Source organism: Natrix helvetica, assembly GCF_964273705.1.
Source record: "Natrix helvetica genome assembly, chromosome: Z".
NCBI lineage: Eukaryota > Metazoa > Chordata > Lepidosauria > Squamata > Natricidae > Natrix > Natrix helvetica.
The window spans coordinates 63769322-63782972 of NC_138554.1; the positions used below are offsets into that span (position 1 = coordinate 63769322).

The 13651-nt window shown below is 42.3% G+C and overlaps 1 protein-coding gene across 2 annotated transcripts in view; it reads left to right on the forward strand.

Annotated features, from left to right (window-relative positions):
* Nucleotides 1-13651, forward strand: part of ZPBP (zona pellucida binding protein) — a 65698-nt gene that overhangs the window by 7369 nt on the left and 44678 nt on the right. For both annotated transcript variants that reach the window (XM_081931906.1, XM_081931905.1), the window contains exons 2-3: nt 7786-7851; nt 12299-12424. In XM_081931906.1, the coding sequence (XP_081788032.1) occupies nt 7786-7851; nt 12299-12424 (192 nt within the window). The remainder of the gene's footprint in view (nt 1-7785; nt 7852-12298; nt 12425-13651) is intronic.

The window sequence follows — 13651 nt, forward strand, 5'->3', positions numbered from 1 at the left end:
TATCTAACAGTTCTCTTACCTTATTTTTGTTTATTTTAATTTGAATTTCTACCCTGTCTTTTATGGTTCTGTTTTTGGTAAGTTGGATTGAACTATCTTTTTGCATGTACACAGATGAAAAGAATGAATTAAGCAGTTTTGCTTTCTCTCTCCTGGTCATTACTTCGTTGCCTTTATGTCCCATTAGTGGAACAATAGTTTCTTTGCTATTTTTACTAGTTTTTTATTTGTTTTCTTTAATATCACTATGGTAATAATTTGTTTATATAATTGTCTGAAGTTGCATAGTTCATGAACTTATGTGTAATTTTCATCACATATTCATCCTGTTACACCAGGAATGAATGCCCATAGGTTGCACATAGCCCAATTATGCTTCAGTTAACAGTTTAAATATCAAAGATGCCCATCATTTGGCAGAGCATTTGAATATATATCTGTAGTTTCCATAAGTCCACCTAGGACAGTGGTGGCGAACATCTGGCATGCGTGCCAGAGGGGGCATTCAGAACCCTCTCTGTGGGCACGTGCACCATTGCCTCAGCACAGAGTTCGCTAGAGTTCGCCCATTGGGGCAGCCCTGGTGGGATCAGCCTAGAGGCTGGGGTCCTCGTGGGGCAGCTTAGGGGGCGGGGTCCCCACCCTGGCATAAGGTGAGGGGGGGGGAGAAGAGCTAGAGCTGCAGAAGCGGATACCAATGTTTATAGCATGCCGAGGTAACCTATAAAGTTGCAAAGGACCTGCCTGCTATAAACATCAGTCTCCACTTCTGCAGCTCCAGCTCCATCAGGCTCTTCTCCATACTTTCTGCCAGGGTGAAGACCCCGCCCCCTAGGCTGCCCTGTGAGATGCCTGATCACACTATGGCTGTCCCAATCCCCTTCTTGAGCCCTACACCCCTAAATGAAAAGAAGCAAGGGAAGACTAATGTGAAGTGCTTGGTTAGAAAGAACCGGAGCCTTTCTCCATGGCAGACAGACAGCACCGAGGTCACGGGCCCATCAGACAGTGCCATAGACATCCCTCACTCATCCAGATCCTGAATTAACTGTCTTAATTTGGCTACTGTTGTGAAGTCACCCCTGAATCTTGATTTAATTTGCAAATACGTACAACTAAAAGCCTCATCCATGTAGTACTCTAAGTCATAAAGGGATATTTTGGCTTGTCAAAATCAACACATTTGACTATTTTGAGCAAAGCAGTTATGGAAACTATGACATAGTTGCATGAACATGACATTAAGCATATTCATTGATGCAAGTCCTAGATTGGGATCATACTTCATAATACTAAGGCACAATAGGATTTATGGTAAGTTGTGTTTCTTCAGACAAGTTTGATGAGCTGTTAAAACAACTGCTTAATAGGATCCATGTGCCCAGCATGTTGTACAAACTAAGCATTTTGGTCATTGCCACGTCAGAATATCAACAAAATATATTAGAATTATAATTAACTTTCTGAAAAAAAGGAGTATGGATAGATTGCTTCAGTTATCATCAATGACTCTGTGTAATTTGTAGAATTTAAAACAATTGTTGAATGTTGTTTTAATATAATATAAAACAAGCTAAAAATGAGGAGAGAAAAATTCTCTCACCCTCCCCAAAGAAACCCAGGATATATTCTAATGATTCTAGCACTTACAATTAACTCCTTTTGTAAATCATCCTAAGTCCATAAATTGTCAATCAGTGGCTATATTGATAAGGATGTTAGCCATTGTTAGCCCATGTGTAAAAGGACCTGAAAATATTTGTCTGATTGTGTTATGCAACAGACTTATTTGATACTCCACAGTTATTTTTATCTTGTAGACGGAGTATCGCAACCAGGAATATTTGGTGTCTAAGAAGTGGGCCATACACTTGCTAAAAAGATGAATGGGAAGGCTGTGTTTGATTTTGGGGTTCAAATCCTCTATTAATGTTGCCCAAATGTATTTGGGAACAGAGCTGCCATCAGCAAGATTCCCTCTTTGAGGAAGATGGACAGTTCAGAAATGTAAATACATAATTAAATAAAATTATGGTTGAGGTAGGCCCGAAATTGTAAATATCAAAAGTTGTTTGTATTATCGAAAACTCTGTTATTGTGTTTTTCTTTTAAGACAAAAGATGTTAATGTATGTGTTGTTTTTTCTAAACTAAAACCTCAGTATTCAGGTTAAATTGCAATAAATAAATGGGTTTTGGGTTGCAGTTTGGGCACTCTGTCTCTAAAAGGTCACTGCCCTATAGCACTTCAGACAAGTGATCATCCAATTTCTTCTTAAAAACTTCCAGTGTTGGAACATTTACAACTTCTGCAAGTAAGTTGTTCCATTGGTTAATTGTTCTGTCAGGAAATTTCTCCTTAGTTCTAGGTTGCTTCTCTCCTTGATTAGTTTCCACCCATTGCTTCTTGTCCTGCCCTCAGGTGCTTTGGAGAATAGCTTGACTTCCTCTTCTTTGTGGCAGCCCCTGAGATATCAGAACTGCTATCATGTCACCCATAGTCCTTCTTTTCATCACACTAGACATACCCAATTTCAGCAACCATTCTTTATATGTTTTAGCCTCCAGTCCCCTAATAACCTTTGTTGGTGTTCTCTGACTTTTTCTAGAGTCTCAACTTCTTTTTACATTATGACAACCAAAACTGGATGCAGTATTCCAAGTGTGACCTTACCAAGGCATTATAAAGTGGTATTAACACTTCACGTGATCTTGATTCTATCCCTCTGTTTCTGCAGCCTAGAACTGTATTGGCTTTTTTGGCAGCTGCAGCACACTGCTGGCTCATATTTAAATGATTGTCCACTAGGATTCCCAGATCGCTCTCACAATTACCGTATTTTTCGCCCTATAAGACGTACTTTTTTACTCCCAAAAAGAGGGTGAAAATCTGGGTGCGTCTTATAGGCCGAATGTAGCCACCTGGGCAGTGGTGGGTTTCTGCCGGTTGGTCAATGAACCCGGAAGCTCCGCCCCTGTCACTCACTCGCAAGTCCTTGGCATTTTTTTGCATCGGGGCTTGCTGCAAGAGAGAGGGAGCAAAGACCTTTTCGGGATTGGTGGTGGTGGAGGTGCGGGCCTGTATTCACTAAAGCAAGTCCAGGTAAGTCCTTTGCGCCAGCTGGAAAAGGTCTTCACTCCTCCCACCCCTGGCAGCATGCCCCGATGCAAAAAATGGCGAGATCTCTTCTCAGAAATGTCTTCTCGGGCTGGCCGGATCTCTCTCCAGATCTTGCAGCTTTTTCAGGGTTTTCTTTTTAAAAAACACCTGTCCGAACTATCATGAAAACCTGCAATGTTGCTTTGGGAGGGGGCAGGCGGCAGCATTTGCCCCTGCCGCCCTCCCCGGGCACCTGCAGCCTAGGAGCCTGCAGCTTTAAAACAAGCCTTTGCACAGCTGCCCGTCTTTCCCCTCGGAAAGCAACCTCGCAGGTTTTCAAGATCGTCTGCAGAGGCGTTTTTAAAAAAGAAAACGGTCTTTTTTTGGGGGGGAACGGGCTGTGTATGGAGGAGCTGGCGGTCAGGGTGCCCTGAAGCAACGCCAGCCAGCATGTCCCTTAAGGGCAAGGGCAGCAGCACTGCGCCCACCTCTGCCCTGCCCACTTCTCAGCAACGCGCCCCCGCCTCCTCCTCCTCCTCAGCAGGCAGGCCGGGCAGGGGCGCGGGCACGGCTCAGGAGGGAGCAGCCAACGGGGGGGGGGGGCTCTGGCCAGCCAGCGGCTGGCGCGAACTCCTCGCCTGTTCCTTCTTCTGCGGGGGGCGCTGCCTTGGTTTGACAGCGACCTCGTTTCCAATTGGGGGGTGGGGGAAAAATCCTCTGCATGGATCCCCCCAATTGGAAGGAGGAGGCTCCATCCACGGGGGAGAGATCCCCCTCACATTCCTCGTGTTCCTGGATGGGCTCCAGATCAGTGAAGCCTCCTCCTTTTTAACCAGGCGATCTCTGTCTGTCTGTGACTCTGCCGGAGAAAACGTAGAAGGCGCGGTCACGCGCCCACCCGCCTGCCTGTCTTATCTTAAACAAGTTTGCCGAAGCGGCTTCTCTCTCCTCCTCCTGCCAGCCGAAGGAAAAGCCCCGGGGAGATGGGCTCCGCACGCTGCTCTGCCAAGCTGCCGATCCTCCGCTGACCCCCTAAAGAAGAAGGATCGGCTGCGGGAGTCCGGCAGAGCAGCGCGCGGAGCCCGTCTCCCCGGGGCTTTTCCTTCGGCTGGCAGGAGGAGGAGAGAGAAGCCACTTCGGCCACTCTCTTCCAGACGCCCAGCTGGGACCAAAAAGGCACCCTTTTGGCCAAGAAGGGATCAGCTGTGGATGTGGAACCGCGGGGTCTTTTCAAGTGCGTAAGTTGAGCAGAAGGAACATCCGTTCCTCAAACCCGGACAGCGCTACTCCCACCTCCCCATTGTCTGAGTTGCAGCAAGTGAAGTGCCACGGGTGGCAGGGAAAACGAGGCTTCTTTGCCAGCCTCCCAGCTGGCAAAACAGAAATTTTTGCCAACTGGAAGGTATGTGTGTGTGAGGGGGGGGGAGTGAGAAAGAAAGTAAGAGAGAAAGGAAGGAAGGGAGAGAGACAAAGATGGAAAGAGAAAGAAAGAACGTTGGAGAGAGAGACACAAGAAGGATGGAGGGAAGGAAGGGAGGGAGGGAGGGAGGAAATAAGTGGGGGAGAGAGACAAGAAAGAAAAGGAAGGAAGGAAGGAAGAGGAAGAGAAAGGAAGGAAAGAAAGGGAGAGAGAGGCACAAGAGGGATTGAAGAAAGAAAGTGGGGGAGAGAGACACAAGAAAGAAAGCACGCCTTTCTTTCCCAGTTACTCAGAGGCTTTGGTTTAAGGAGGGCTGCTTTAAGGCTCCTGAGAATCCGGAGAAATTGGGGGGTGGGGGTGGAGGAAGGGAAGGGAAGAGGAACAATCTCCTTTTTACAATCTCCTTTCCAGCAGCATTCACTCAAACCAGATGCATATAATAATACAATAGCAGAGTTGGAAGGGACCTTGGAGGTCTTCTAGTCCAACCCCCTGCCTAGGCAGGAAACCCTATACCATTTCAGACAAATGTCTATCCAACATCTTCTTAAAGACTTCCAGTGTTGGGGCATTCACAACTTCTGGTGGCAAGCTGTTCCACTGATTAATTGTTCTCACTGTCAGGAAATTTCTCCTCAGTTCTAAGTTGCTTCTCTCCTTGATTAGTTTCCACCCATTGCTTCTTGTTCTGCCCTCAGGTGCCTTGGAGAATAGTTTGACTCCCTCTTCTTTGTGGCAACCTCTGAGATATTGGAATAATGCTATCATGTCTCCCCTAGTCCTTCTTTCTCTTAAGCTAAACATACCCAGTTCCTGCAACCGTTCTTCATATGTTTTAGTCTCCAGTCCCCTAATCATCTTTGTTGCTCTTCTCTGCACTCTTTCTAGAGTCTCCACATCTTTTTTACATCGTGGCGACCAGAACTGAATGCAGTATTCCAAGTGTGGCCTTACCAAGGCATTATAAAGTGGTATTAACACTTCACGTGATCTTGATTCTATCCCTCTGTTGATGCAGCCTAGAACTGTGTTGGCTTTTTTGGCAGCTGCTGCACACTGCTGGCTCATATTTAAATGGTTGTCCACTAGGACTCCAAGATCCCTTTCACAGTTACTACTACTGAGTATGGTATCACCTATACTGTACCTGTGCATTCCGTTTTTGTTGCCTAAATGTAGAACCTTACTCTTTTCACCATTGAATTTCATTTTATTAGATAGTGCCCAATGTTCAAGTTTGTCAAGATCCTTCTGTATCTTAAGCCTATCTTCTGGAGTGTTGGCTATTCCTGCCAGCTTGGTATCATCTGCAAATTTGATGAGTTCCCCATTTATTCCCTCATCCAAATCATTGATGAAGATGTTGAAGAGTACTGGGCCTAAAACAGAGCCTTGGGGTACTCCACTGCATACTTCCCTCCATGTAGATGCAGTTCCATTGAGAACTACACGTTGAGTGCGGTTGGTCAGCCAGTTACCAATCCATCTGGTGGTGATGCTGTCTAACCCACATTCTTCTACTTTATCTAGTAGTAGGTTATGGTCTACCTTATCAAAAGCCTTACTGAAGTCCAAGTAAACTATATCAACGGCATTCCTCTGGTCCACTAATTTTGTCACATTATCAAAGAATGCAATAAGATTAGTCTGGCATGATCTGTTTTTGACAAATCCATGTTGGCTTTTGGCTATTACTTTGTTTGCTTCTAGGTGTTCGCAAATTCGTTGCTTGATTATTTTTTCCAGAATCTTTCCTGGTATTGAGGTTAGGCTGATAGGTCTGTAGTTTCCTGGATCTAATTTTTTCCCTTTTTTGAAGATGGGAACCACATCAGCTCTTTTCCAGTCCTCTGGTAGTTCCCCGGTGTTCCAGGATCTCTGAAAGATATAATTCAGTGGTTCTGAGATCTCGAATGAGGGGGTTACGAGACCACCAGATGAAATATGGGGGTGAGAGATCACCAGATGAGATATGAGGGGGTGTGAAACCACTAGATGAAATATGGCTGGATAAGAGAGCACCAGATGAAATATAAGGGGGGAGGGAAAATGAAGAACATATTGGTAATATTGACAGTTCTTTCATTTCTGGATTTCTTGCTGTTTCTTGCTCTGACTGTTAATGAGAGTAAAGATAGTTCTTAATATGTTACATGGTTGACATAAAATTGTTCTTAAACTGCTGTTAACTTTATACAGTTGATATAAAATATTTTACTATAGTATTTGGTTCAGAATCTTTTTTTTCTAGATTTTCCTCCTTTAAAATTGGGTGCGTCTTATATTCCGGAGCGTCTTATAGGGCGAAAAATACGGTACTACTATTGAGCAAGGTACCACATATTCTCTGCATTTTTTTTTCTTACCTAAATGTAGAACCTTTTTTCACCATTGAATTTCATTTGTTAGATCACTCCAACCTTCGAGTTTGTCAAGATCCTTCTGTATCTTTAGCCTATCTTCTGGAGTGTTGGCTATTCTTGCCAGCTTGGTATCATCTGCAAATTTGATAATTTCCCTATCTATCTCCTCATCCAAATCATTATTGAAGATATTGAAGAGTACTAGGCCTAAAACAGAACTTTGGTGTACCTCACTGCATACTTCCCTCCATGTAGATGCAGTTCCATTGAGGACTATACAGGTCAGCCAGTTATGAATCTATCTGGTGGTGAGGCTGTCTAAAATATTTTCTACCTTATCAAGTAGTAGGTTGTGGTCTGCTTTATCAAATGTCCAAGTAAATTATATCCACAGTGTTCCTCTGGTTCACTAATCTCATTTTGTTGAAGACTGCAATAAGATTTGTCTGGCATGATCTGTTTTAGACAAACTCATTTTCACTTTTGGTTATGACTTTGTTTGCCTCTAGGTGTTCACTGATTTGTTGCTGATCTTTTCCAGGTATTGAGATCAGGCTGATAGACCTGTAGTTTCCTGAATCTATTTTTTCCCCTTTTTAGAAGATGGCAACTACATCAGCTCTTTTCCAATCTTCTGGCAGTTTCCCGGTGCTTCAGGATCTTTGAAAGATATAATAGTTCAGTGGTTCTGAGATCATGTCTGCCAGTTTCCTCATATATTTTTAAAGGTTTTTTTGGATTATTGTTTGAATATGCCACTTCATTCTGTATTATTGAAATTGTATATAAAGTGGCTGTGGTTGCTTTGATCTGTTATTTTTTTCTAATTAATCAACAGTAATTTGTGTCTTAGTTATTTTTCTAAGATTTGAATTTATACCATTTTTTCCTCTCTTTCTCTAGAAGTTCATTCTTCTACCAGAACAAATCATCACGCACCGAAAGTTGTAGGATCAACAAATTTACCAGGTATATAGTAAATGCTCTACATTCTTCCAAACAAATTTGAAATTTTGGAGAGGTTTTCAGCATTTACATGTTCATATTTTGCCTTTAAATGAAATACACAGTTCATGCCTCAGGAATGTTAATGCCATTCCTTTACTCTCTTCCATTACTTTCTATGATAAGTGAAACAAATCAAGAAAACACAGGTCATATTAAACTAACATCAACCAACTGGTTAATGGTTAAACTAAAGATGCCACTATATAAAATCCTGATTTATATGCTTGGTTTCTTTTCCTGCATTTTGATCATGTGACCATAGGGATACTTCAATAATTGTAAGTGTGAAAAACGATAAGTCATTTTTTCCAGTGTTGTAACTTGAACAGTCACTAAATGAATGGTTGTAGGTTGAGGTCTACTTGTAATAAGAAACAGATTTCAAAAAAGAAAAGGAGCAGATGCACTGTATGTAGAAATTTCCAGATCTCTACAGATATACACAATACCAAGGATGAGACTTCTTGAATGCATCTGGTGAATATTAGAAGTAAAACATTGCTATAGGTGTATACTAAATAGGCCCACCCAACCAAGCAGAGGAAATAGATGATTTTTTGGTTAATCAGTTAGCTGGTGTGTAGGAAATACACACTATAGTAGTGATGGACATTAATTGGAGACAAATTCTTCAGCAACTGTGAGATCAAACAGGTTCCTGATGAGCCGAGTTCACAATTTCATCATCCAAATGGCAAAGGAAGAAACTGGAGGGTTAGTTACTTTTAACTTAATTCTTACTAATAGGCATGAAATGATGAAGGGGTAGAAGTCATAGGAACTTTAGGAGCAGAGCAGTGGTGAAATTTAATTTTTTTTGCCACTGGTTCTGTGGGTGTGGCTTGGTGGTGGGGGTAATGTGACTGGATGGGTATGGCCAACTACTTTTCACTTTTTAAAGCAGTTTTTTCCTGCCTATTTGCCCAAACCAGCAGGAAAAAATGTTTTTTTTAAAAAAAGGGGGGGGGGGAAGCTTCCGACAATTATGTGGATCAGCTGTTAGCCGCACGATCGTTGGAAGCTTCCCCCCACCCCGCTTTTTAAAGCATTTTTTTCCTGCTGGTTCGGGTGAATAGGCAGGAAAATAATGCTTTAAAAAGTGAATAAAAGAGCTTCCAACAATTGTGTGACTCACAGCTGAGCTGTGTGACCCTCAGCAGCTTTTTTTTACTACCGGTTCACAGAAGCAGGGACAATAATTCCTACCTGTTCAGCTGAACCAAGAGGATTTCACTCCTGGAGCAGAGTGACCATGTTATAGAATTCAACATAATGCAGGGACTGTAGTTGAAAAATGTCAAAGGAGTGTTTTATATTTCAAGAAAGCTAACTTCAACAAACTAAGAGATTAGGAAGAATTCCATTTATGGAAATCCTAAAGGGAAAAGCTACTGTGTTTCCCCGAAAATAAGACATGCCCTGCTAATAAGCCCAAGGGTTTTTCAGAGCATGCGCCATAATAAGCCCTCCCCCGAAAATAAGCCTGTCCCAACTATTTAAGCGTATGCGCAACCAGTCCCCGCCATTACCACTATACCACCTACTGGTACAGCTTGCGGGGCAAAAAGAGGGCTCTCCGCAAAAACAGTGGCAGACGAAGCAAAGTGCTTCCACCCCCTGCCCTTCCCTCCCATGCAAAAAGAGCCAGCTGCAAAAACAGCGGCAGGCGAGCAGTGCGATCACCCCTTCCCGCTTGTTCCTTCTCGTACCCACTCCAATGGTAAAGGCAGCCTCCCCACCGTCCCTTTAGTGAGGGGTGGCAGGTGGGGGGGGGGGAGAAGCGAGGCGTGCCTCTTACTTTTCCAGGTCCGTTGCGTTCCTTGCCCTTTCACCCATTGAATCCCCTTGTAAAAAAAGCCTCATGAGTTCAACTCGCGAGGTTTTTTTTACAAGGGGATTCAATGGGCGAAAGGGCAAGGAACGCAACGGACCTGGAAAGATAAGAGGCGCGCCTCGCGGTCCAATACCGCTCACCTTGCCCCAATGGTAAAGGCAGCCTTCCTGGTTCCCTTCCCTGCCGTCCCTTTAGCGAGGGGTGGCAGTTGGGGGGGAGTTGAACTCATGACTTTAACAAGGGGATTCAATAGACAGTTTTCATGCAAAAAGAAAATAACTTAGCCCAACCTATCAAAAGCAGCACCATGGGAGACAGAACACGAATGCAGATCAAACTAGGAAAAAGTTATTAAGAGAATATATTACCTATCCACTTTAGATGAGTTTAAATCGCTAGGACTAGATGGTTTACAACTAAGAATTCTGAAACAGCGAAAAACAACCCAACGTGCAAACAGTTAGTTCAGGAACAGACTTCCGGTTTGCATGTTGGGCCGTTTTTCTCCCTCTGGAGCCTTCAGGGAAGCCTCCAAAGGACCTCCGGGAGGGCGGGGGAGGCTGTTTTTGCCTTCCTTAGACTCCTAGAAAGCCTCTGGAGCCTCAGGAGGGTGAAAAACAGGTCCATCACGTGCCAAAAGCGGGAGGAGGGGGGGTTGCGCATACATGTGTGCGTGAGGTGTGCATGGGGGGGTCGCACACATAGTATGGGTGTGGGCACACCTGCGCGTGATCCCCCTGCGCTCTCCCCACTTTTGGTACGCGATGCCAAAAAGGTTAGCCATCACTGGCATAGGAGAACTGCCAGACACTGGAAAGGAGCTGATGAACTACAGCTTGACATTATTATCTGGCTTAATTCTGGAAAAGATAATCAAGCAATGGATCTGCAAACATCTATTAGTGACGTATTTGTAAGTACCTACAAATGAAAAGATGATTACTAGAAACAGTTCGCATTTGTTAAAAACAGATATTGCTTTGTTGTCGTCTTTGATAAAGTAATTAAATTAGTAGATCAAGGAATGGTGCGGATATACTCTACCTAGACTTCAATAAGGCATTTGACAAAGAGCACAGCTTAATTCTTGGTAGGATAAAAACAATGTGGGATAGATCTCAGCCTACCTCTCAGTAAAATAAAACAATGTGTGGTAGACAGAACCACCACCAGATGGATTTGTGGTTGACCAACTGCATTCAGCATATAGTCTTCAATGGAGTTACATTTAGTGTATATGGAGGGAAGAATGGTGGACGATACATCAGATTCTATTTTGGAGCCAGTGCTGTTTAATATCTTAAATGATTTAGAAGCGGGGCTAGAAGGGAAGCTCATTAAATTTGCAGATGACACTAAAGCAGGGGGGGGGGGGGGGGAATTGCTACCACCATGGAAGAGAACAATTTAGAAGGATCGTGACAAACTTGAACATTGGGTCCTATCCAGTCCTTTCCAAGGATGTAGTTCAGTGATGGGAAAAGTAAGGTTGCTCACTTAAGCAGGAAAAATCAAATGCACAGATGCAGGATAGTAATTGGCTCTACAGGAATAACTGAGAGGGCTCTAAATGTTCTCATAAACAACCAGTTAAATATGAGCCAGCAGTATGCTGCAGCTACCAAAAAAGCTAAAGCAATCTTAGACTGCATCAACAGAAGGGCAGTAATCAAAATCATAGGGCTGCTCTATATTGTAATAAAACCATATTTGGAATACTGCATCCACTTCTGGTCTCCATGACAAAAAACTGCTGAGACCCTAGAAAAAGTGCGGAGAGGAATAACAGAAATGATAGGGGTTTGGAGTTAAACCATACAATAAATAGTGAAGGGAACTAGATATGTCTGGTCTAATGAAGAGGAAGATTAGGGGTGACATGATAGCAAACTTCCAATATTTGAGGGGCAATCATAGAGAAGAGGGAGTTGACTTATTCTCCAAAGCACCCGAGGGCAGGACAAGAAATAATGGGAGAAAGCTAATCAAGGAGATATCCAATCTGGAACTAAGAATTTCCTGTCAGAAAAATTAATGGAATAACTTGCCTCCCAGAGTTGGTGCTTCGTTGCTGGAGGTTTTCAAGATAGTATTGGACAATCATTTGGGATGATATAAGGAGTCCTGCCCTGGGCAGGGAGTTGGTCTGAAAGACCCCCAAGGTCTATTCCAACCCTATGAGTCTATGTTTTTAAGCAATCTATTGCTAAAAATGTAAATCCTGGCTTGTCTATCAATTTTATAAAGAATGGAATGTGAGCAAAGGACAGTCTTTATTTTTTAATGTAACATTTAATTATTGAGATGCCATAAGTAAAGATATAACTTTGCTAGTTATAACAAAGGCATCCTATATCTGAAAGTCTAAACATGAATTCTGTTATGTATGCCAATTAAATATATTTCATGTAATCCTAAACTACTTACAAGCAATTCTTGAAATTAATTAGATTTGCTTCTGAGTAAATGCATAAATCTTGAAGATAACATAGCTTTATTTGGATAATTGTTGTTTTAAATGCATTTTAACAATGTACTTTCTTTTAACAAATATTAATTAAATTATATTTTCAGTCAAAGTTTATGTCAGACAGCAGCATAACAGCCCACGTATTCTATGTTTAACAAATCATCTGAGAAATTCAGAATTGATCGACCCAATATTTGAGTGGCATGGACCAAGTGGTGATTTGGTTGCAGGTATTTTCCTCCAGTATTGCTTAATAATGTTTTCCTGTTTTTCATATAAAACAAGAACAGAATGTCAATTTACATGTACTCTCTTGTATTAAACTAACTCTAAGAGGTTTAATTTAATTTTAGTCATAATTGAACACAGATAAACCAAACTAATTGTTTTTAACAATTATGGGTAGTTCTTGACTTATACACATTCATTTAGTGACCTTTCAAAGTAATGACAGTGCTGAATGAATGATGGTTACAACCAATTCTTGAATTCTGACCATCTGGGCACACTCATGGTCTTAGGATCATGATCTGGGTGCTTGGCAATTGACCCCTACAATGTTAGTTGTAACTCCCCTCAGTCATGTGATCATCATTTGCAACCTTCCTTCTCATCTTCCCAAGAAAATTAGTGAGGCAGTATTCTCCACCTGCGTACCCTTCACCAGTCTCTGCATTTGTGCTGCACTGATTATTTGTGTATCCTTGCATCCACATCCAACAAGAGGCTTGCTCTGCATCTCCCCTATACTCTTGAGTACCCATATGCACCCTTATGCACCCCAATTCTTGCCTTCCTATCACCCTCGTTCAGCCCCTTTACCCTTCCCCACCTGCTTGTCACCAGTTTGCTGACTTGCTTGCAAACTGCTTGGGATTTGAAACTTAAGGCAGCTTCTCCATTGACTTGGTTGTGGGAAGCCGGTAGGAAATTGCCTTGCCAAACTACTATAGTTTTTGGTTAATAATGGCAACCAGGACTGCAGACATTGCCATCGCTAAATTATGTGGATGCAACTTTATAACCAAATCACGTAGCAATGGAAATTTCAATCCCCAGTTGCCATTATAGGTACAGGTTTTGAAGTTCAAACTCCCAAATTTACGCAAAAAAAAAAAAAGATATTTCTTAGACCAACACAGTTATGTTCTTCAATTTATATACAAGAGAAAGTTATCATTCATATAGATAGGATTTAACTTTGGCTATATTGTGTTGCTCCTTTACACTTATGCTTCTACTTGAAGAACTGTATCTCATCTTAATGAAAGCATAAGATTTTTAGGCAATCTTTTCTTTTGTTTTCTGACTTAATTAGACCAAGTATGAACTGTAGATGACTGTTTTGTCTGCTCAGTAGGATAGAATTTTAGCTCACTCACAGCACTAAAAAACTAAATGAGTAAAATGCTCACTTGCATACAATAAACAGAAGCAGAAATATAAGATGTAAGCAT